The sequence below is a fragment of the Neltuma alba genome, unplaced genomic scaffold (assembly GCF_004799145.2).
Source record: "Neltuma alba isolate B1F8T4 unplaced genomic scaffold, ASM479914v2 tig00000301_pilon, whole genome shotgun sequence".
NCBI classification, from domain to species: Eukaryota; Viridiplantae; Streptophyta; class Magnoliopsida; order Fabales; family Fabaceae; genus Neltuma; species Neltuma alba.
This window is the reverse complement of record NW_021631998.1, coordinates 4569-30050: the sequence shown is the minus strand read 5'-3', so window position 1 is coordinate 30050 and position 25482 is coordinate 4569. Positions and strand designations below refer to the sequence as shown.

At 37.8% G+C, this 25482-nt stretch overlaps 1 protein-coding gene across 1 annotated transcript; it reads right to left on the bottom strand.

Annotated features, from left to right (window-relative positions):
- Positions 1 to 207: 207 nt before the first annotated feature.
- Positions 208 to 588, bottom strand: LOC114716480 (uncharacterized). The gene has a single exon (XM_028901510.1). It carries the CDS (start codon positions 586 to 588, stop codon positions 208 to 210), a length of 381 nt encoding a protein of 126 aa, XP_028757343.1.
- Positions 589 to 25482: the final 24894 nt, after the last annotated feature.

The following is a 25482-nucleotide window of genomic DNA, read 5'->3' as shown; positions in this document are numbered from 1 at the left end:
TTCTCGAAAGGATACTTTCCCCTAGAACACCTGGTGCGCCGCAGTGAAGTAAAACTTCGCCGCGGTGAACATACCCTGAGAAGGGTCTGTTCACTTATTCCTCAACATACCTCAAATCCAACCCAAACACCAAGATCAAGATTAAATCGCTAATCTATCCTCAAAATCAACCAAAAAGGCTATTAAAACCCGATAAAACTCAAGACGTTACAGTGTGGGTTCTTCGTAGAGCTTGAGGAGATGACCATTGCATTGAAACATTTTCTTGTAGCCCCTCCTCTTGAGCTCTATCATCCTAAAGTTATACACTTTCGTCACAATGTGGGGTGTATCCCAGCTCGTCTTAAACTTACCCTTCTTGAATTTGAATTGAGCTTGATACCGCAACACCTTATCACCCTCCTTGAACTTCTTTCTCAAGATGTTGGCATCATGGACAAGCTTAGTTTTCTGCTTGTAGATGTCTGAGCTATTGTAGGTGTCTAACCGCATTTCTTCAAGTTCTTGAATTTGAAGGAGTCGGTTTAGGCTAGCTTCCTCCAAATTGAAATTGCAGCTCTTAACTGCCCAGTATGATTGATGCTCCATCTGTATCGGAACGTGACAGGACTTACCATAGATGATCTGATACAGAGACATATCAATTGGGGTCTTGTAGGAGGTGTGGTAGGCCTACAGTGCATCGTCTAGTCTCAGGCTCCAGTCTCTATTTGAGGGCTTGACAATCTGTTCCAGGATGCATTTAACCTCTCTATTTGATACTTTAGCCAGGCCATTGGTTTGAGGATGATAAGGGGTGGACACTCTGTGGGAAACCTCATACTTTGCTAACAAGTTAGTGAGCAACTTGTTGTAAAAGTGGGTTTCCTGATCACTGATTAATACCTTAGGTACTCCAAATCTGCTAAAGATGGTGGACTTCAGAAATTTAGAAACCGTAGGCGAATCATCTTTATGTGTGGGAATGGCTTCTACCTACCTAGAGAGGTAATCTACAGTTAGGAGGATATAGGTGTAATCGTGGAAAGGTGGGAAGGGTCCCATAAAGTCTATCCCCTAAGCGTTGAAGATCTTAAAAAATAAGATAGGTTACTGTGGCATTTCATTCCTTCTACTAACCCTCCCAAACCGTTGGCATTTATCACATGCCTTACAAAAAGTGAATACGTCTCTAAATAAGGTGGACTGGTAAAGTCCTACATCTAAAACCTTCCTAGCTATTTTTCTAGTACTAAAGTACCCCCCACATAAGTTATCATGGCAAGCTTTTAGAATGGCTAAAGCCTCTACTTCTGGAATGCACCGTCTAATCACTTGGTCAGAACATAATCTCCATAACTGCAGTGGATCCCCAATATAATAGGAAGCTTCACTCCTAAGCTTTTGAGCCCAAAAAGTGGTCAAGTGAGAAGGGATTAGACCAGTAGCAATGTAGTTAACTAAGTGAGCAAACCATGGTTGAGAAATAGACAATGCATATAGAGATTGGTAGGGAATGAATCACAGATAGCATTAGAATTGAGTACTCCCTTGGTTTCTAAAGGTAGCTTACTCAGATGGTCTGCCACATGGTTGATATTTCTAGCTCTATCTTTCACTTCCATATCAAATTCTTAAAGCAAAAATATCCACCTCAAGAGCCTTGGCTTCTATTAAGGTTTGTGGAAGAGATATTTCATTGCTGCGTGATCTGTAAACACAATCACTTTGGAATTTATTAGGTATGGTCTGAATTTATCAAGTGTAAAAACAATTGCAAACAATTCCTTCTCAGTAGTGGTATAGCTTTTTCTAAGTTGCATCTAGAGTTTTAGGGGCACAAGCAATCACTTTAGAAACAGAATTCTCCCTTTAACCCAACATTGCCCCTACACTCAAACTTGAAGCATCACAAGAAATTTCAAAAGGCAAATCGCGGTTGGGAGAGGTCAAAATAGGAGGAGTAACTAACCTATTCCTCAATTTATCAAAAGCAATCTTACATGCATGGTCAAATTGAAAATCAACATCTTTTTACAACAATTTGGAAAGAGGTAGAGTAATTTTACTAAAATCCTTGATGAACCTTCTATAGAACCCTACATATCCTAAAAAAGACCTCAACTCTTTCAAGTTAGTAGGGTAGGACAAAGAAGATATCACCTCTATCTTGGCTTTATCTACCTCAATTCCTTTTTCAAAGATTAAATGACCCAGCACGATGCCTTGGTTAACCATGAAATGGCATTTTTCATAATTCAAAACCAGCTTCTTCTCAATGTATCATGCTAAGATTTGGTCAAGACTTTTCAAGCATTCTTCAAAAGAATTCCTATATATAGTAAAATCATCCATGAACACATCCATGCATTTTTCAATAAATTCAGCAAAAATAGATAGCATATAGCATTAGAATGTACAAGGGCATTGCAAAGACCAAAAGGCATTCTTTTGTAAGCATAGGTTCCAAATAGACAAGTGAAAGTGGTCTTGTCTTGGTCTCTAGGGTCTATAGAAATTTGGAAATATCCAGAATATCCATCTAAGAAACAGTAGTGACTCTTCCTTGCTAACCGTTGAAGCATTTGATCAATAAAGGGTAAGGGCAAATGGTCTTTCTAGTGGAATCATTCAGCTTCCTATAGTCAATACAAACTCTCCATGAGTTTTGTACCCTAGTTAGGATAAGTTCATTGTTCTCATTTTTAACTACTGGGATCCCACTCTTCTTCGGCACAACTTGTACTGGTGAGACCCATTCACTATCAGAAATAGCACATATGATTCCAGCTCTCAGGAGTTTGTCTACTTCTTTCCTAACCATATTAGAAATTAGAGGATTCAACCTCTTCTGGCTTTGTTTAACTGGCTTGGAATCTTTAGTTAGTAGAATTCTATGGGTACACATAGTAGAGTCAATTCCCTTAATATTAGCTAATTGCCAACCTAAAGCCTCCCTATTTCTTCTAAGTACTCCCATTAAACTAGTCTCTTCATATTCAGTTAAAGAACTAGAAATAATGACAGGCAGTTTATTTTCAGGCTCAAGATAAGCATATTTAAGGTTGGGAGGTAAATCTTTCAGTTCTAAAGTTAGGGGTTGAACGATAGAGGGAATTAGAGTAGAAACATCAGAAGAGTTAGAGAAACTCCCCTTTGTAGACTCTTGTGAAACACACTCGCCAGCTTCACTTGGATCCACTATGCTTGCTTCAATCCTATCAGATATTGCACCAAGCTCAAGTTGGTTTATAGCAGCAACAACCTTAGGTTGGTTTGCCTCCATACCTACATCATTATTAGAGATTAGAACATTCAAAAATCATAAGGTATGGGTTGTAATCTTGGAACATGTTTGAGTAGCAATTAAGTCAGAGAGTGTTTGCCCTTCAACCAAAGTTTTCAGGACATAAGGTGGTGAAGTGATTGAAGTCTGGAGTTTAGGAGATGAAACAGGGCACTCAGGTCATGACCTCATATCTCTAGGTTGTGACCTCACTTCACGGAGGCCACCCTCTTGGAATGCTTGGGTTGAAGTCATGACTTGAGAATCCTCAGGTCGTGACCTCATGTCACAGAGGCTCATATCCTTGGATTTTGCTCCACTCTCAGTACTGACCATATCTTGAATACCTGCATCATTAGCTAACAAACCCTTTTCAAGGCCATCATCAGTTGTAAACACAGAAATGGAATCAAAACTTGATGGCCAAGAAAAGTCTTAAGAAATAGAAAGCATGCTATCAATTTCCAGGGAATTAATGCATGGCACCTTATCTCCACAAGAACTAGAAAATGAATAAATAGAAGAGAGGGAATTGATGTATTCATCATAAGCACTCAAAGATGAGTCAAGCTCATAAGATTCATGTGATGGTGTAGCAGAAGAATCAATCAATTTAGGTGAACACATGTCATAACTATCATGCATATGCAGCTCATGTTCATCCCTGGCTTGTTCAATAGCTAAATCAATGGCATCTAAACCCATGAATGTAGAATTATCAAAGAGGTAACACATGGCTTCATTCATATTAAAAGTCACAACATGATCCCCTACTTCCATTGTTATATAGCTGTTTTCATGCTTATGATAGTCTTGGAAGTTTGCAGGAAAGGTCTTCCCAAAATTAAAGTGCTTTCATTTACAAGTTCATTTGATATGTCCAAAACATAGAAATTAGCAGGGAACACTAAATCTTTGACTTGAATTAAAATGTCTTCTATGATTCCTTTGGGATACCTAATAGACCTATATGGTAGTTAGAGTACTACACTTTTGTCTTTGATTCCATTAATTCCTAAAGCTAAATAAACTGACCAAGACATGACGTTTATAGCAGCTCCTAAATCTATTAACGCTCCCTTAATATGAACCTTTCCTATGGTGCAGGGGATGGTGTAAGAACCAGGATCTTGACACTTTACCAGTAGTCCAGCTTTGAATAAGGATGACATATTGGCACTCACTTGAATTGAAACGTCCTACCCTTAACCCCTCAGAGCACGTATTCATAAGCATTATGGTTCAAGCAGATCATAACACAAGCCCACGGATTTAAAAATTTCAACATAATTACTTGGGTTACTATTCACATTTAAATTTCCAGATTACAGGCCCAACTTCAAAAATTCATAATTAATTCCATAAAAAATTGTATTAGGGTATTCTAAAATTCTACAGAAATCCATTTCAATGGTCTTTAAGGAAAAAATATCCAATCAGACTTATCCTTGCCCAATTCGTACAGTTAAATCAATAAATATTACTGTTCATTTCGTAAAATTTGGAACTTCCAGATTCTGTAGCTCAACTTTGGAAATTTGTATCTCTTTGTGTACACATCCAATTGAGATGATCTACCTCTCAGTTTAAAGCTTGGGATGTGTACTATGAGTCTGCCAAATCTTGTGACTTAAGTCATTCTTTTGATAGGTCAAACTGGAGCTACAAAATCACTACTCCAGGCCCTACGTTTTATCCCTTAACATCTCTTTACTTTAATTCTTTTTATTTCTTTGGCATACATAACATGGGCTTTCTCTTTCCCATTCATGCTCATACATTTCTATATATGCCATAAGCAATATAATTAATTACATGGCATCATATGCATCCATAACATAAATTACATAATAAGAGAATTACACAATGAATAATAATATCATTCATTGACATCAATAATTCTCTACTTTCTTTTCCTTGCTTCTCATGCTATTATTGCCCATTGATGATTGAACTATATGGTTGGTTAGGGGGGGTGAGATTTGGGGGAATCTCAATAGCAAATAATACCATATTAATCATGCTAGATGGATGCTAATGCACTACACGCAACTTGTTTATTCTCTTGTTAATTAGTGACATATTAGCATGCTCAAAGCTAACTTCTTGATGAATGGCCATGGAGACATAATCTACTCATCATGAATAGCAATTACAGCAGCTAAAACATGTCACAATAACATTCAATAACATGTACACGGCAACACACAAGCATACAACATCAAGCAATGACAATAGGTAAGTTCACTACCTTGCACCTCAAGCTTTCCTCTTACTTTTCCTTTGACTCCCTTGACTTTCCAACCATGTGGGCATTTGCTTAACATCACCAAATGTCCTCTTGGATGTTCCAAAGGTCCTAAACATAGTCATAATGATCATACAATCTATTAGGACCACTAGATTACATAAAGTTCAAGACTAGCTTTCTTGAACCTCAACCTTTTCTCTTGCTCTTAGGGTTTTCTTTCTAACTTCTCTAACATAAATCTTATCATTTACCATCCTTAAGATCTATTTCTTGTCAATTAGGACCACTTTAGATGGCCTTAGAGTCAAGAAGATCAAATCTGGAATTTATGCTTCGCGGGTACTGTTCACGCAGGAATTCCAGAATTTTTGCTCAACTTTGAAAATTCATAATTAATTCTAGAAAAATCAAAATTGAGTGGTTCCAAGTCTCACTAAAAACTCCTTAAGTTAGATTTAAATGAAAAATATTTTTAGGAACCAATTCTATGCCGAACAGCACCGGATTGTACGGAACTCAAAACTATTCCAAAAGTTCAACACTTTCCAGATTTCAAACCCTAACTTTGAAAAATCACCATAAATCGTAGACATATCCAAATGAAGTGTTCTACCCATGGGTTTAAAGCTTACAGAGTGTAATTTAATCATACAAAATCTCAGAACCAAATATGCACAGTAACTAATTTGAAATAGGCATCAAATTAGATGCTATAACCATCACATACCTTGATCTTGAAGCTTAACCTTAGGTGGGCTTTCTCTCACTAGAAGTAGCTCTTTCTCTCTCTAGATGCAAGAGCGGTAGAGTTTCCCCTATAGATCCTTACTTGGCTGAAATATGAGGGGAGGGAATGCCTATTTATAGGAAAAAATTTGGCTTGAATGGACCAAAATACCCTTGGTGGCTAATAGAAAGGGTAAGGGCAATTTTGGAACTTCAAGTTGACTTTTACATCATCATTGCATCATCCTCTTGCATCATGCTTACCTCAACCTTCTAGAAGATGTCAAGTGTCATAAAAGTGGTGGAGGTGATGGGAGATTAGATCCTAGCCGTCGGATCAAACTTAATTCCTCCGAATTTACTTGGCCCACGTTTCTCCGGCTTCCTTTATGGCCTTCCGCAGCTCAGAAAATTCTTCCGTCTGCTCCATAAATTCTCTTTAATTCTAGAAAATATATATGAATTTTCTTAGGCCATAACACTTCCTTTAAACCTTGCATAAAAATTCATTTACCAAAATGCCCTTTTATCAGCAAAACCGGCTCTTTAATTTATTAAAGCCACTCCACTAGCCTTTTGGTTGCAGGACTAATTTTAAAAATTAGTACAACCTTTCAACCATTTAATCTCATTTTTGTATATATTTTTGAGGTCTCTTGTTATTTTAAATAATTACTTCAAATGGTATACTTTTTACCGGTAATAACCTCATAAATTCCATTGAAGCTGCCTCAGGGGTATTTTCATCTTTTCTCTTCACAGAAGAGCCTAAGAATATTATTCCCCATCTTTTGGGATTTTCTTGGAATTCTCTGTGTACTCTTCCATTTTTATCCTTGTTGGTCATAACTTTCTGAGTTTATGATTTAGTCCCTGCTTGGATTTAGCTTCATATAATCCTCTCTTTGAGGCTTCTAGCTTAACCATTAGCCTATACCTAGTCTCTTTTCTCTTTCTGGGCCTTCGAGACTTTACTGGAGCCTCTAACTTTGATTACACTTTAGCCCCTTAAAACTTTTATTTTGCAGTTTAGTCCCTGAAACTACTTTGACTTCCTTTCTCATCTTTGGGACTTCTGCTCAAAAGGGGTCTAGTAGCCTATCCGATTCAGGCTATTTCTGGTACTTCTAGGCCCAAAAGTTCAGATGTTACATGAATTCTCTCAAGAGTCCTAAACCTTTGCTTGTCATTACACAGTTCTTTTAATAGTTTAAAGTATTTAGGATTTCCTCTCAAGAATTGAATTATGGGCACATTAATTTCCAGTTTGTTAAAAAGAGTGTAAGCATCAATAGCAAACTCAGCATCAAACTTTTTCTTACTAGAGAAATAGGCTTTAGGGAAAGGGAGATCTTTAGCACTTACCTCCTTACCTGAAGGCTTAGAGGCTCCTTGCATGCTAGTTTCTACCTTGTCCTCTTTCTGTTTGCCTTTACAAGCGGAGCTCTCCATAATGTTCTCATCTTCTGGTACAGCTTTTTAAGGTACTTCGTCTTGTGCTTGAGTTTGTGCTCTTGCCCTCTTCATGAGCTCTTCTTCTTTGGAGCTCCTAGACTTGCCAAGCCTCATTAGGGAAAGCAGAAGACTCTCTACCCCTTGTTTAGAATCATATTTGTCCACCTTTTCACTTTTAAAATGAACGTTTTTACTACTTCTTAAAGTTATGGCGTTGAGGCCTTTTGGATTGATCACTGTATTGGAAGGAATGCTGCCTCTAACACTTTTGGCTTGTATGTCATTGACCGCATTAGACAATTGGGTCAAATGACTGGTGATATTAGTGGTCTTTAAAGTGAGCTCCTGCAGTTTCTTATGAACATCTGAGTTATTGTAACATCCCAAATTTTGGCTCATAGATACAAGTAATAGCACAAGGAAAGGATGATTACTAAGTCCAATGCAACGAAAGTCCCAGAGATTCCTTGGAAGGAAAAAGAGGCTTTCCAAGGGTAAATGTGTAAAACAATAGTGTTGGGGGACTAAAGAATAACGAACTAGAAACAACTAAGGGTCAGAGGTTATCCCAGAAACTTGCAAGAGATGGTTTCGAAGGTTAGGCTTAAGGAGGGACCAAATTGCAAAGAAAAGATTCCTAGGCTAAGTAGGGACATAATTGTAAATAATAAAAGTTCTGGTCAGCCAATGTTCAGAGTTAGGAAAAATGGCCCAAATGACTTAGAAAAATTCCAGAAAAATGGGAATAGGATCCCAGAGCTGATATAAGGCTAGAAATGATGAAAATGCCCTGAAGTCATTCTAGGGTTTTGAGCAATTTGAGATAGTAACTTAAATTGAATTATTTAAGCTATGAGAGAGCCTCAAATAATCAGGAAAAACTGGGGAATAGTAGTTGAGGAATTTACACAGATTGTAAAATTAATTCTGCCCTCAAAAACTGACAAGGTTAGCTTTAATTAAATTTAAAGCCTATTTATACCCTATTCAGGGAAAGCCAAAATAGCTGTCTACAGTTTGACTTTTGACCCGATAACAATTAGAGGAATTTCCCGTGATGAAAGGGAAAGAATGAAACCCAGAGACATATGATGGAGTTACGAGCTGATAGAAAGAATTCGGAGAACATAACCCTGATTAAGTATTATTTAATAATGTTTCTGGAAAAAGAAGAAAAAAATATCTAAAGACCATCATGACTGCGCTGAGTCAGCATACTGAGTCACCAAATGCAATCATGACACCTACGAGTCATCATGCTGAGTCACCAAATGCATTCATGACACCTATGAGTCATCATGTTGAGTCAGTAGAAGATATTTATGGACAGCATAAAACTCAGAATGCAGTACATGAATATTTTAGACAGTCCTTTGTCTACCTGTTATAGTGAAATCTCTATTGTGTGACTCAGTAAGGTTAAGTAGCCTGTCAGTAGAGCTAATTATTTTCATCTATGCTTCTCTAATATGGTGCTATGTATGTACTTAATTAAGATGAGAAAATGGTGCCAAACCATGTCCCAGTAGTACTGGGTAAGTCAGGACTCAAAAAAGTATTCGATACGATGCAGAATGGCAAAATAGGTTGAGTAATGCCTAAGGACTATATTTTTCACAAATTTTACATTAATTTCCTTCTTATTTTAATGCCAAAATGATGAAGGAATATGGAAGAGACAAGTGTATGGTTAGATAGGAAAAGAAGGTATTATGTGTACGGTTGGATACATGACGCGTGTACAGTCGGATGCAAGACACGTGTGCGGTTGGATTAAAGACATGTGGCTTGATGATATAAGCATGATTTCATCAAGATGAGGTAAGCATGATGTCATAGGACACATGTCATCACACGATAAAAAGAGAGAATGGACGGTCCAGATCAAACCACGTATTTTTAAGATCAACGGCCAAGATTCGGTCTTGTTTTCCATAAATACCCCTCCCCACCCCTCCATTTTGTCCACGAATAAGGAACCTATGGGGAAGATCTTGCAAAATGGTTTCTAGAGAGAGAAAGAAGAGGGAGAAAGAAAGGCCAAGTGATCCCAAGCCAGATCAAGCTCTAAAACAAGGTATGTGTGCCGTTTTTGGTGTAGTTTCTACCTCCCTTGTTATTTTTGAGCTGGTGGTTAGTTTGATTGGATTTTTGATGATTGCAATCCTATGGGGAGGTGCTGTATGAAATTTATTGGAATAGGAGAAGATGATATGGATGTTAAAAGCATGTTTAAAGGCTTGGAAACAATAAGAATCAAGTGGTTCTGTGTTGATTTTGCAAGAAATCCAACTTTCCCTTAAATTGTGATTGTGTTCGGTCTTGACTGTTCTGGATGGTTAGGATTGAATTTTGATTGTTTTGATTTTTTTTTTTGGTCCAATTTTGATTGTTTTGAGTTTAGAAATGGATTCTACATGCAAAATTATGTGGGAATTACATGTGAAAATATTTGAGGAAGGTTGGAATTGGACTCAAAAGTTAGAGTTTAAGTATGTTTAAGAAAGAATCAAGTTGAGGTAAGTTGATGACTTGATTCTAATAATTATTTTGCATCATGTATTGATGTGTGTAGGACCTTGAAACATCCAAGAAGATGTTTAATGGTGTTGACTGAAAATCCATAGGGTTGGAAAGACAAGGTGATGAACCTTGTCGTTAGGGGCTCTCAAAAATACTAGAATTAAGCTTAGAAGTGCAGTGGCTCAACCCTAGGTTGATTCACAAGGAGGCTTGGTGTTCAAGAGTTTTGTTAATTAAATGCCTTCATAAATTATTAACAGTGGAAGTGATCTGATTGTATCTAATTGATTTAACTATCTATTCTACTTTTTATATTGATTTTCTGGTTTATGAAAATGTAGATGGCAGAAACAGAGGTTTAAGCGAAATGATATTCTTCCTAAGAGTGGTGACCAGACCTTCATAGACTAAAAAGATAATGGAGTCAAGAGTTACTGGCAGTCGGTATAATGATGCAAATATCAATCGGATAAATTGAAAATTCCCAAGATAGAATCAACCGATATCTACCATATATCATTCAGCCAAATCGAAATCTCAGTCAAACTAGACCTAAGAATCCAATCTAACCTACTTATACTCAAGGAATACACCGTCAATAAATCAAAATTGTAATCTGAATACATTATATCTTGCAGAAACAATTCAATCTCAGCCTAAAATCATAGTCAAACGTACAACTAGACAATCAACCATGAACATAAACTGAAGATAAACTCCCCTGTCAGCATAGAGGCTCTGGTTCGGTCACACCTCTTAGGAAGGTGGAAGTTCAGCTGCTCATGGCGTCTCGAGTTGCTTCACCAAGCTTTAATCCAGATTCAACCATGGCAGACGCTCCAGGAAGAAGATGAAAATGATGGTGAGATGCGGATGAGATGGAGAGAGCTAAGACGGAGAGAGAGTGTATGGGAGAAGAATCGTGATCCCCTCTTCATTCTTTCCATTTTGTAACTAACTCCCTCCATCTGGTTAGGATCCGCGCCCTTCAGGATGGAGCTCCAAGATCCGGGTCACCTACTTCCTCCTCCAGCTTCTATTCGCATGTTTCTGGTTTAAATTGCTGATACGCGTCATCCACCGCGGCGCCTTTGCCCATCCGCCGCGGCGCCTGTCCTGTACGGTGCCATTTTGATTAATGATCCTGAACTTCATGAAAACCTCCGTCCGCCGTGGCGCCTTAGTCCATCCGCCGCGGCGCTTTTCACCGAGAGTACCATTGGAAATCTGCCGCGGCGCCTTCCCAAATCAGCCGTGGCGCCTCAGACAAAATGGCAAAAATGCTACTGAAACTTCCTGAAATTCATACCAAAGCAGGGATCAAAAGTACACACATATAAAATCATATAAAAACATGTAAAAACACTTGCAAAACCTCACAATTCCTCTCACCAACTCTTATGCACAATGGAAGCTAATTATGCCCAAAGTATGCAAATATAGATGGCAAAAGCATGAGTTTAGGGCTAGAAATATATGCAAATAATGAGACTTATCACAAGGGAATCAAAAGAAAAGCAAGAGGAAAGCTATGTTACAAGGTAGTAAACTTACCTATATTATGTGCTTGATATGTATGCTTGCATGATGTGGTTGTGTTGCCATGATGTCACTAAGCTATGAAGAAATGTTTGCAAAGTTATGTTTGCAAGTTTATGTTATGTTTTGCCTTGGCTATATGTTTTGAAAGCATGAAATGCTGTAGCTTACTTTCCATGGCATTCATGTGTTAATGTTATAACATATCATGCATGTGCATTATATCTTGCATGCTTATGGGTGGTGTTTGCTACTGAGATTCTCTCGAATCTCACCCTTCCTTAACCAACTATTTAGGTCAATCAATGGTGAGCAATAACGGCATGAGAGGCAAGGAGAAGGAAGTGGAGAATTATTCAAATGTAGGTCCTTGAGCAGTGAGTTTGTAGTTCCAGTTTGACCTAATCAAACGAATGAGTTAAGTCACGAGATTTGGCAGACTTATAGTACATATCCCAAGCTTTAAAATAAGAGTAGATCACCTTAATTGGATGTGTACACAAGAAGATACGAATTTCCAAAGTTGAAGCATAGAATCTGGAAGGTCCAGATTTTATGAAATGATCAGTAATATTTATTGATTAAACTATACAGATGTTGGAAATTGTGCCCTAAGGGCCAATCATTATGTTTTGAACATTGTTCATTTATGAATTTATTAATTACGTTATCATATTATTTGCATGTTTACTGTGATGACTATCCTTGGATAACTCATGGTTTATCCTAAATGTCCCTGGTCGATCATCTATGTGGGAGCAAAGATGAAATAAGACTAGTATGACTTTAAAGATATATAGAGATATAAATTAAAGTCATAGGCACATGTAAGAGTACAAGGTGTTGGACCGACCCGCTGTGAGAGAGCTGCATGGGTTAAGTCATAAGCTTCTCTCATATACAAACCATGTCACTGTGCCCTTTGACCTGAGATCATCATGGATTCCTACATGAGAGACGCTTAGCTTTGACCTAGTCAAAAGTCACTTTTGACCGAGTGATCATAAAGACTATGTTCAGGCTTAATGGTTTTTCATGCGGAGGAATGTGAATGGTCAAGATGGAATTTGTCCCTCACATTCGTAGAGAGACATTACTAGGCCCCTCGATGAGTGAGTCTGAGAAATGTATGGCCATACTATAATGGAAAGGTAGTTCTGTTTCTATACTCAGACTACTCAGGGATCGAGAAAGTAACGGTTATGAATAGGAGGATGACGTTCTCCATGTCTCGTCCATGACCAAAATGTCGTGTGACAAAAGGGACGCGATATGGTTGTATGAAAGGTTGCATCGTTCAATGATCCTCATATGTTTTAGGTAGTCGTGATGTCTTGCTAGAGACCGCTTACGGCTTGTGAGTCATTATAGTTAATGGCCCACTGCCAACTTCATATGAGCCTACAGGGTCGCACACAAAATAGCCCAACACGAGTTATGATGTCCAGATTCATTGAATCTAGGATATGTCCAGATTCAATGAATAAATAGGGTGGACGTGTATATATATATATTCGTATATATATATTATATATAAATATAAGAGATATTAATTGTTAGATTTAATTTATAAGGATAAATTAGATCTATGTAAATTAATTCCGTCATATCTTTATTTTTGATTTAGATAAATAGGTGAATTAAATCTGTGAGACGGATTTAATATAAACCATATTTATTTAATTGTTCTCTTATCTAATTATGCAATATTTGATATTGTATTAATTTCGGAATTAATTTGGGATTAATTTCGAAATTAAAATATCACTCATAATACCTATAGCATCCTATATATTCGATATTAGGGAGCTAGGGTTTGAAGAGTGAGAGTGAAAGCACCAACAGATAAGAGACGGCCTAAGAGAGATAAGAGTGGATGGATTCTTTGAAAACCCTAGACGGACATAGACGCTAGCACGTCGTTCGAGGTTGAGGGCTACTCGTGTGGATACCGGTAGAGGAAGCCGACCGGAGTTGTCGACTTCGAACGATAAAGGAGGCGAGCAGAGGCATCCTGAACGGCGGAATCACCAAGCCACTCGGAAACCGAACACCGAAGGTAATACTTCTTACTACCTGACTTAAACGCGATCGGTAGATCCGGGCAAGGGATTGAAAAGTTTTAAAATTTTGTGTTGTTTTCCGCTGCGCGTCGTCTTTCAATTCCCTTCAACAAATTGGGAAAGGATAAGTCTAATTGGATATTTTTCCCTTAAAGAGCATCAAAATAGCTTTTGGAAGAATTTTAGAACACCCCAATATGATTTTTATGGAATTAGTTATGAATTTTTGATGTTGGGCCTGTAATCTGGAAATTAAACAGTAAATAGTAACTCGAGTAATTATGTTGAAATTTTAAATCTGTGGGCTTGCATCATGATCTGCTTGAACCATAACACTTACGAATGCGTGCTCTGAGGGCTTAAAGATAGGACGTTTCATTTTTGGTATTAGAGCAGAGGTTTTGGCGAGTATGTAAACAGAGCAGAAGTTCTTTAAGGTTAAAGCAGAGTAGAGTATTAGTTCAAGCAAAGCCCGGTATGAGAGAAAACTTAAATTAGAAAAGTAATGGGTTACTAAGATTGGTCCAATTGAGGTTAAGATATTAAGGTGTTTTCTCCAAGGGAAATAAATATGGAAGAGAAGTAAGTAATGATAGAGAGTAACCTGAGAGATAGGTAGTCGCTGCTAAGAGACTCCCCCTCAGGAGAGGAATGGTTGAGCTGAGAGAGCTTGACCAGGGAATGAGTCAAAGTTGAAAGATGTCTCCAAAGGGTAATAGCTAAGGGTATGATAAGCCAGTAAGGGATAGGAGTCCAGACCCTCATAGGGAAGCAGGGTGACAACCTAAGCCTCAGGTGATTGGTTAAAGGTGCCTGACTGGAATGTCACATAGTGGAGATGTTTTAATGATTAATGCCTGCTGTGTAATATGGTCACTTTATGATTAGTGTATGACCATAGAAATGAATAGTTAAAAGTACAGTAAGCCAGTCAGAGGTATAAGTTAATACCCTAGTAAGGGAACCGAATGTCAACTGATACCTTAAGTAATCAATGTGACCTTGATAGAGGCAAGGTAACAGGATAATATGCTTGAGGTTCATTCAAATCCTTGAATAGAGATAGAAATCCTTATGGGATAGTAAACTAAGAGAGACAGAGATTAGATGATAATGAATAAAGGGTCAATGATGACATAGGTGCCTAACCTAAATACCACACAGCAAGGTGATTAAACATTCACTTTGCGATGTGATGAGGGTATAATGATCAATACCTGACCATAAGAATAATTGGTCAAGAGGTAAAGAGAGTTAGATAGAGTAAAGTGAGACAAGATCCCTCTTGAGGATAGAGATGAAAAGAAATGAATAAGAACATGATAGTGGATGGTTTCATTGGGAACTAATGCATAGAGAGAGATAAGCAAGTTCCTGGTGATACCTAGATGATTGAGCTCAAAATATTAGTTTCTTTTCATATCATTATCCATGATTTTGTCATACTTTCTGGTCCTTTTTAATGAAAATTGTGCTTAACTGAGATTTATGGTTCTTACTTTAAGTTAGTGTCATTTTGAGGATTAAATTGTCATAATTGGTTGTTAATTGGATTCAATTAACTTCTAGGACAATTGATACTTCAATTTGTTACTTTTTATTGTAGGACACTAAAGATTTGGGGCCAGAATTGAAGAAACCAAGGCAAAAGAAGCAAGAGAAGATCCTCTGCCTAAGTTCGCCGCGGCCAACATCTCACTTTGCCGCGGCGAAAACCCTTCCTTGAAGACAGGTCTCTGCCATGTTTCGCCGCGGCGAACCTCTCGAAGCAGCAATTCTCAGACCCGACCATTTCGGGAAATTTTGACCTACCCATCCCCATAAACCGACCCATGCACGTAAGTTTGCGGGTTAGAAACCCTATTTTGGGTATGATGAGAGGGGATGACAATCATTCAGCCACCACCTACGTATCTTTCATCCTTTTCTCTCATTTCCACCTCAGAAACCCTAATCCCATTTCCATTTCTTCCATCTGCTGCTACCATGGCTGAAGAACAATATCTGGTTGGAGTTGATTCAAGAGTTATGACTAGCTAAGCTTCTCAACTCTTGAATATGGTAGAAGAAGCATGAGTTCACAAAGCTTCAAAGGGGAGTTAGCTTCATCTATAAGTTCTAGTTCTTTGTTTATGAATTTCTAGGTCTTAGGATTTGTAAATTTGGGCTGAACTATTTTGATTATGGTTGTAATCAATTCTGGATGATTGTCTTGTGTATTGGATTATTAGTGTTGAATTTGAGCTTCAATACATGTGGTTACATGTATGTTTTTATGCAACTCTTTTGATACTCTCTGTCTTGCATGGTAATGTGTGATTGTTGAGTTAATCTGGGCTTGCATTTAACCAAGTGCATTAATTAATCTTAATACACACACTAAGTGAGCTTAATAGGATCTTATGAAATGGGTACCATTGATTAAGATCCTAGACTTAAAGAGTTCTTTAAGGTGTTTCATTTAGAAAACTTGGTGATTTCTACTCCCATACTTATTTTGAACTATGATTGCTTCAAAGCTATATTCAAGAGATTACATATCATTAATTTCACTTCATTACTACTATCTAGAAAAATCCAAAAACATAGTCACTTAGATTTGAATTAATTGCATTTAGTTTTAGCATTTCATCAATGGATAAAAACACCAAAAACCCCTTTTTCATTACTCTGCATAGCATTAATCTAACTTAGACATCTAATTTAGGCTCCCAAAAGAGAACGACCCGAGTTTGCAATACTGCATAGCTTGGATAAATTTTGAGCGAGAACCTCTAAGCGAACGACAAGAAAAGGCTCTCTTTCACTAGAGCTCGATGATGCTTAGATACATAATAATGTTAGGGACTAAACATATTCTTTTATGTCCTTAAGGTATCCAAGAGCGTGCAACCATGGCACTTAAGCCATTAAGGAGTCTAAGAAATGAGATTCCTATAGATAGATGCCACTACCTTTACGATTGAATAATCTAGTAGAGAGGCTCCCTTTAATGGGGATATAATATTCAAGGAATGTACCCTGGCAGAGATTGCATATGAGGAAAGTCTTAACCATGAAGTACCTCTCTAAGATTGGGAAGTGGTTCTCCAGATCAGAGCGACGCTGCTCTAGTAAGAGTAAGCTATCCTCTAAAGGAATAAAATAGAAAGTAAGTAGTCAATACTCCAGTAAGAGTAATCTGTCCTCCCACAAGAAAAGTGGAAGCAGCCGAGGCAAGGCACAGGACAGACCTTACCTTAGAGAGAGAGAGTGAAACTGGTTAAGACAATAGAAGTGTGATATGCAAACAGATGCTCCTCAAGCTTAACAGCGTACTATGGAATACTGAAAGATAATGAGAACATGATGACATAAGTCCTCTCCTGATATTGTCCAAATTGTTAAGAGACAGCAAGGACTATAAAGTTCTAAGACAAGGCAGGCTGGCATTGATATAATGGCAAGTTAATAGGCTCTAGAGATGAGCTAGTACCTACGGATTCAAAAGGCACAAAGAAAGGAAAGTGGCATAAGGAAGCTAAAACTAAGGGCTAAAGAAATATGAAAAGGCTAAGAATTTCAGGAGTTGACAGAAAGGATTGAGTAAGGCCTAAAAAGACAATACTGATATCTATGATCAGTCTTGGAGAATAATCAGACAAGTTACTAGCTGAGTGGAGGTCTAGAGTCTCCTAGAGATCCTAAGATGGCTTAGATTGATGATAGTATTCTAGGGTCACGATGGATCTTGAAGAAGCTTACGATAGAGTGTAGTAGCTCTTAAGGTCATAGTAGACCAAGCCTAAGAGAAAATGCCTGAGCCATATGTTGGAAATTGTGCCCTAAGGGCCAATCATTGTGTTATGAACATTGTTGATTTATGAATTTCTTAATTATATTATCATGTTATTTACATGTTTACTGTGATGACTATCCTTGGATATCTCATGATTTTATCCTAAATGTCCCTGGTCAGTCATCTATGTGGGAGCAGAGAAGAAATAAGACCAGTATGACTTTGAAGATGTATAGAGATATAAATCAAAGTCATAGGCACATGTAAGAGTACAAGGTATTGGACCGACCTGCTGTGAGAGAGCTGCATGGGTTAAGTCATAAGCTTCTCTCATATACAAACCATGTCACTATGCCTTTGACCTGAGATCATCATGGATTCCTATATGAGAAACGCTCAGCTTTGACCTTGTCAAAAGTCATTTTTGACCGAGTGATCATAAAGACTATGTTCAGGCTTAGTGGTTTTTCATATGGAGGAATGTGAATGGTCAAGATGGAATTTGTCCCTCACATTCGTAGAGAGATATTACTGGGCCCCTCGATGAGTGAGTATGAGAAATATATGGCCATACTATAATGGAGAGGTAGTTCCATTTCTATACTCAAACTACTCAAAGATCAAGAAAGTAACGGTCAGGAATAGGAGGATGACACTCTCCATACCTCATCCATGACTAAAATGTCGTGTGACAAAAGGGGCGTGATATGGTTGTATGAAAGGTTACATCGTTCATCGATCCTCATATGATTTGGGTAGTTGTGATGTCTTGCTAGAGATCGCTTACGACTTGTGAGTCATTATAGTAAATGGCCCACTGCCAACTTCATATGGGCCTACAGGGTCGCACACAAAATAGCCCAACACGAGCTATGATGTCTAGATTCATTGAATCTAAGATATGTCCAGATTCAATGAATAATCTAGGGTGGACGTGTATATATATATATATAAATTTACGTATATATATTATATAATATAAGAGATATTTATAAGATTTGATTTATAAGGATAAATTAAATCTATATCATTTTAAATTGATAAGGTATAATATAATATCTCAAATTTGATTTATTAGAATAAATCAAATATAATTTCGTCATATCTTTATTTTGAATTAAATGAATAGGTGAATTAAATCTGGAGGACGAATTTAATATATAAACCGTATTTATTTAATTGATTTCTTATCAGATTACGCAATATATGATATTGTATTAATTTCATAATTAATTTTGGATTAATTCTGAAATCCAATGTGCTTCATAATACCAATAGCATCTTATATATTTGAGATGAGGAGCTAGGGTTTTGGATGGATGAGAGTGTAAAAGGTTTCTAGATAAGAAACGGCCAAAAGAGAGACGGTGAGGATGGATTCTCAAAAAAAAAACCCTAGAAGGACAAGAGGCGCTAGCACGTCGTTCGTGATTGGAACGTTGTTCGTGTGGATACCGGTAGAGGAAGCCGACCTGAGTTGTCGACTTCTCGTGAACGAAAAGGAGAGCATAGGCATCCCGAACGTCAAAATCCCTGAGCCACCAACGATTCAAATACCACAGGTAATACCTCTTACTACTTGACTTAAACATAATCGGTAGATCCGGGCAAGGGATTGGAAAATTTTGAAGGTATTTTCCACTGCGTGTCTTTCAATTCCTTATAGTGGTATCAGAGCCGTGCCGTTTTGTGTTTAAGTTAGGTTCGATTGTTGATACATGTGATGTATGACTAGTTATTTCTATAATTCGAATTGAACATGCATATTGATTAATCATTGTGCGAAGATATGTTTGCGATTATGTATGACATATAGGGAATCCGAATTGAAACTAAATTGGAATTCTTGATTTTGATCGGTCATGTATGTGATACATATTAATTGATTTTGATCAATTAAAATTGACTTAATCGTAACATATACTGCCTTTCTTGATGCATGAATGTTTTAGTTTTGTAACATTTGTTGCCCTTCACATAATATGAATCTTGATTCTTGAATGTTTGGATATGGTGAACAATATGGCTCTAGATTACAAGTGCTGTAATTTTTCTAAATACGGCCTGCATGTCGTGCTTTCCTCTATTTACTCTCGATGTACATTCTCTTCTTATCTCATTCCCCTCGAATGTTAAAACGAGGTTTCTTTATGTAATTTTTCTTTTTCTTATTAGAGAGCTCCTCTCATTGGCTTGAGGGGACTAAGGATAGGTGAGCCATATTGTGTCACGTTTAAAATCATGCATCTTATGATTATATCACTACATGTATGTTTTATATGCATATTACTTGTATGAGATACAACTGCGATACATGCATTCTAGTAAACCAGATAGTTAATTAAGCCCTCTAAATGAAATCTTAAGTCATAATGCTGTCAATTAATGAACACTTGTCAAAACCTCGATCACTCAATTGTAGGCTCCACCAAAGTGGGTGCATTTAAGTTATCTTGGGGAGATAAGCAAGAGTAATGGTGCTACTCACATATGTTTGTTATTGTTTGACTTAATTGAGACTAACAAAACGGTTTTGGATCTCAAGGCATTAGATGGGATTAAAACATGCCAGATCATATGATGATATAATCCCATGACCATCTAAGAGTTACATTTGATGTAATTGGTAAAGGTGTTACCTACCTAAATAACTTAATTTTAAGCGTCCTGCCAAAGCGGACTTAAGTTTAAGCCAAATATGGGTCTTAGCCCACTAATTATTACATTGAGGGTTGTATATTTAGTGGGAGATTGCTAATTCAATTGCATATTTTAATTGTAGAATCATGATGACTAGTAATACTGCTACATTATCGTTGCGATTTGTCCTTGAGAAGGACAAACTTTCTTGACTGGTTCAAGAACTTGAGAATTGTTCTCAAGCAAGAAAGAAAGGCATATGTCCTAGATCAACCCATTCCTGAGGAGCCAGCAGCCAATGCTCCTAGAGCTCAGAGAGATGCTTACACAAAGCATAAAGAAGACTCTGTCGATGTGGGATGCTTGATGCTTGCCACCATGGTTCTAGAGCTCCAAAGAGATCTGGAACATATGGAGGCTTATGAGATGATTGTTCATCTCAAGGAAATGATCCAGCAACAGGCAAGGCAAGAGAGGTATGAGACCACTAAGGCCTTACATTCCTGCAAGATGGCTAAAGGTGCATCAGTCAGTGCTCATGTCTTAAAGATGAAAGGGTACATTGATCACCCTGAGAGGCTTGGATTTCCCATGAGCCAGGAGTTAGCTACGGATTTGATCTTGAACTCACTCTCGGAAAGTTATGACCAGTTTGTCATGAACTACAACATGAACAACATGGAGAAATCTATTTCTAAACTGCATGAGATGCTTAAAACTGCTGAGCCGAGTGTTAAGAAGAAGCCCAGTACTATTTTTGATGGTTCAGAAAGGAAAGGGTATGAAGAAGAAAGGCAAGGGCAAAGGGAAAGGTCATGGCTCATCTGGTAAGACCAAAGAGTCAGGCAAGCCTGAAACCAAGCCTGCACCAAAGAAGGCAAAGCCTCCAAAGGAAGGAGTCTACTTCTTCTACAATGAACCTGGTCATTGGAAGAGGAATCGCAAGCTCTACCTCGAAGATCTGAAAAAGAATAAGAAGGATAGCAGGGCTATCACTTCAGGTATTTATGTTATAGACATTCATCTTTCTACTTCCACTGCATGGGTATTAGATACTGCATGTGGTTCTCACATTTGTACAAATGTGCAGGGTCTATAGGACAGTAGGAAGCTGAAGAAGGGCGAAGTTGACCTAGGAGTTGGAAACAGAGCAAGGTTTGCTGCTTTAACTGTAGGCACTTATGAATTAGTTCTGCCCACTGGGCTTTTTTTGGTTTTGAACAATTGCTATTATCTTCTTGTTTTGAGTAGTAACATTGTTTCTCTTTCTTATTTGGATAAGGAAGGTTATACTTCCATTGCTGGGAATGGTAGATGTTCTATTTATCGTAATGATGTTTTCTATGCTCATGGTGATTTGCATGTTGATCATTATATATTTAATTTGGAACAACTCAATCATGGAAATATCTATAACATAACCACCAAAAGGGTCAAACCAAACGATTTGAATCCGACATACCTTTGGCACTGTCGTCTGGGCCACATAAATGAGAAACGCATTTCTAAACTCCATCAAGATGGATTTCTCAACTCATTTGATTTTGAATCATATGATACTTGCGAGTCTTGCTTGTTAGGAAAGATGACAAAGTCACCTTTCACTGGGCACAGTGAGAGGGCCACTGATTTGTTAGGCCTCATAAATATAGATGTGTGGACCGATGAATACAAATGCCAGAAGAGGTTATTCGTACTTCATCACATTCATAGATGATTTTAGTAGATACGGGTACATCTATCTGATGAAACATAAATCCGAATCTTTTGAAATGTTCAAGATATTTCAAAATGAAGTACAAAACCAGCTTGGCAACACAATTAAAGCCCTTCGATCTGATCAGGGTGGTGAATATTTGAGCCAAGAGTTCATTGATCATCTTAGGAGTTGTAGGATAGTCTCACAATTGACTCCTCTAGGAACACCACAATGGAATGGTGTTTTTGAACGGAGGAATCAAACACTATCAGATAAGGTTCGATCCATGATGAGTCAAACAATCTTCCACCGTCCTTTTGGGGCCATGCCCTAGAGACAGCTACGTTCACACTGAATCGTGTTCCATCTAAGGCAGTTGAAAAGACTCCGTATGAGATATGGACTGGGAGTAAACCTAGTTTGTCTTTTCTCAAGATTTAGGGATGTGAGGTCTATGTTAAGCAGCAAGCCTCAGATAAATTAGCACCCAAATCCTCAAAGTGCCTTTTTGTGGGATATCCTAAGGAAACCAAGGGATACTATGTCTACAACCCCACCGATAACAAAGTGTTTGTTGTCAGAAATGGTATCTTTCTCGAACGAGAATTTATTTCTAAAAGAACCAGTGGGAGCAAGGTACATCTCGAAGAAGTTTGAGAGCCATAAGACGCCATAGAACTACAGATGGAAAACATAGATAACTCACAACAAGTTGTTGAGACTCCTCAAGTCACGCAAGGTCCACGGAGATCTAATAGGACACGGCTTCAGCCTCAGAGATATGGATTTCTGATTTCTGACAATCGTGATGTGTTGCTCATTGAGCATAATGAGCCGACTACCTATCAAGAAGCTATAGTGGGACCAAACTCTGAAAAATGGCTTAATGCCATGAAGTCTGAGATGCAATCCATGTACGACAATCAGGTTTGGACCTTAGTCGACCTGCCTGAAGGTGTAAAAACCATCGGGTGCAAGTGGGTTTTTAAGGAGAAAACCGACATGGATGGACAATGTAAATGTCTTCAAGGCACAACTGGTTGCAAAAGGATTTACTCAAACTCATGGTGTAGACTTTGATGAGACTTTTTCCCGGTTGCAATGGCCAAGTCAATCAGAATCCTCCTTGCCATTGTAGCATATTATGACTATGAAATATGGCAGATGGACGTCAAGACAGCCTTCCTTAATGGAAAGCTCCTTGAGGATGTGTACATGACACAGCCTGAAGGGTTTGTGCGTTTCGAGGACTCTGGTAAGGTGTGCAAGCTTCAAAGGTCCATTTATAGATTGAAGCAAGCATCTCGGAGTTGGAATCATCATTTTGATGAAGTAGTCAAAGGGTTTGGATTTCTTCAAAATATTGATGAACCTTGTGTGTACAAGAAGGTTAGTGGGAGCACAGTTGTGTTTTTGGTACTCTATGTCGATGACATCCTACTTATTGGGAATGACATTCCTAGCTTGCAGATTGTCAAGTCTTGGTTAGGAAAGTCTTTCTCAATGAAAGACTTGGGTAAAGCCACCTACATCCTAGGAATTAGGATCTATAGAGATAGATCTAAAAGACTTCTAGGACTTAGTCAGAGCACATACATAGACAAAATACTGCGTAGGTTCAGTATGCAGGAATCAAAGAGGGGTTTCATACCCATGTCTCATGGTATTCACCTCAGCAAGGATTTGTGTCCTAGTACACCTGATCAGCGAGGTCGCATGAGTAAGGTTCCATATGCCTCGGCCATAGGATCTATCATGTACGCCATGTTATGTACTCGACCGGATGTCTTGTTTGCCTTAAGTATGACTAGTAGATAACAACAAGACCCTGGTGAGGGCCATTGGACTACTGTCAAGAATATCCTTAAGTAGTTAAGAAGGACTAAGGACTTATTCTTGGTCTATGGTGGATTGGATGACGAGCTTTGTGTAACTGGTTACATAGATGCAAGTTTCCAAACTAACCAGGACGACAGTAAATCACAATCGGGATATATATTCCTCCTGAATAATGGAGCAGTAAGCTGGAAGAGCTTTAAGCAGGGCACTATAGCGGATTCTGCAACGGGAGCTGAGTATATAGCAGTATTTGATACAGCTAAGGAAGCCATTTGGATTAGGAAGTTCATTACTGAACTTGGGGTGATACCTACCATCTCAGATCCAATAACTTTGTTCTGTGACAATAGCGATGCCATTGCACAGGCCAAAGAGCCTAGGTCACATCAAAGGACCAAGCATATACTCAGGCGATTTCATCTCATCAGAGAAATCAACGATAGAGGTGATATAAAAATATGTAAAGTAGCAGGAGAAGACAATGTTGCTGATCCTCTAACAAAGCCGCTTGTGTAGGCAAAGCATGAGGGTCATGTTAGGTCAATGGGAATTAGATAAATTAATGATTGTACCTAGTGCAAGTGGGAGGATGTTGGAAATCGTGCCCTAAGGGCCAATCATTGTGTTATGAACATTGTTGATTTCTGAATTTCTTAATTATGTTATCATATTATTTGCATGTTTACTATGATGACTATCCTTGGATAACTCATGATTTATCCTAAATGTCCCTGGTCGGTCATCTATGTGGGAGCAGAGAAGAAATAAGACCAGTATGACTTTGAAGATGTATAGAGATATAAATCAAAGTCATAGGCACATGTAAGAGTACAAGGTGTTGGACCGACCCGCTATGAGAGAGCTGCATGGGTTAAGTCATAAGCTTCTCTCATATACAAACCATGTCACTATGCCCTTTGACCTGAGATCATCATGGATTCTTACATGAGAAACGCTCAGCTTTGACCTAGTCAAAAGTCATTTTTGACCGAGTGATCATAAAGACTATGTTCAGGCTTAGTGGTTCCTCATATGGAGGAATGTAATGGTCAAGATGGAATTTGTTCCCTCACATTCGTAGAGAGATATTATTGGGCCCTTCGATGAGTGAGTCTGAGAAATGTATGTGTCACATCCAGTAATATGGCAATTGGGAATAAGGGTATTCCTAAATATTTAAAGGCCAAAAATGACGAGGAGAAATAGAAGAGTTTTGGTGGAAAACAATTATTATAGTTTTCTAAGCCAATTATGAAAAATTTGACTAATTAAGGAAAATTGGTCAAGAATAATTATAGAAAAATATTTTCAAGCCCCAAAAAATTAAGAAAAAATAAGGACAAGGTTTCTTGAGAATTATATGAGATTATAAAATTAGTTTTATGACCAAATTGCCCCTAGAGAAATTACAAAGGAATTTAAGGGAATTTAAGCTAATTTAAGGTCTTTATTTGGAAAATTCCAAATAAATATATTTAAGGGGAATAAAATTCCAAGAAAATTCCTATGATATCCCAAGGAATTATAAGAGATTATGAAATGAAAAGAAGACCCTCAAGTATGCAAGATTTTTTCTAATTCCTCATAAAAGTGGAAAAATCATTAAAGAGAAGGAAATTAGTTTTCCATTTTATTTAATTATTGGAAAATTTAATTTGAGACGAAGAGGACAATTTGGAAAGATAAAAATGAGGAGAATAATTA

What these genes read in the sequence shown, in the direction of transcription:
- LOC114716480 (XM_028901510.1), bottom strand. Translation starts at nt 588, where the DNA reads ATGGAGCATCAATCATACTGGGCAGTTAAGAGCTGCAATTTCAATTTG.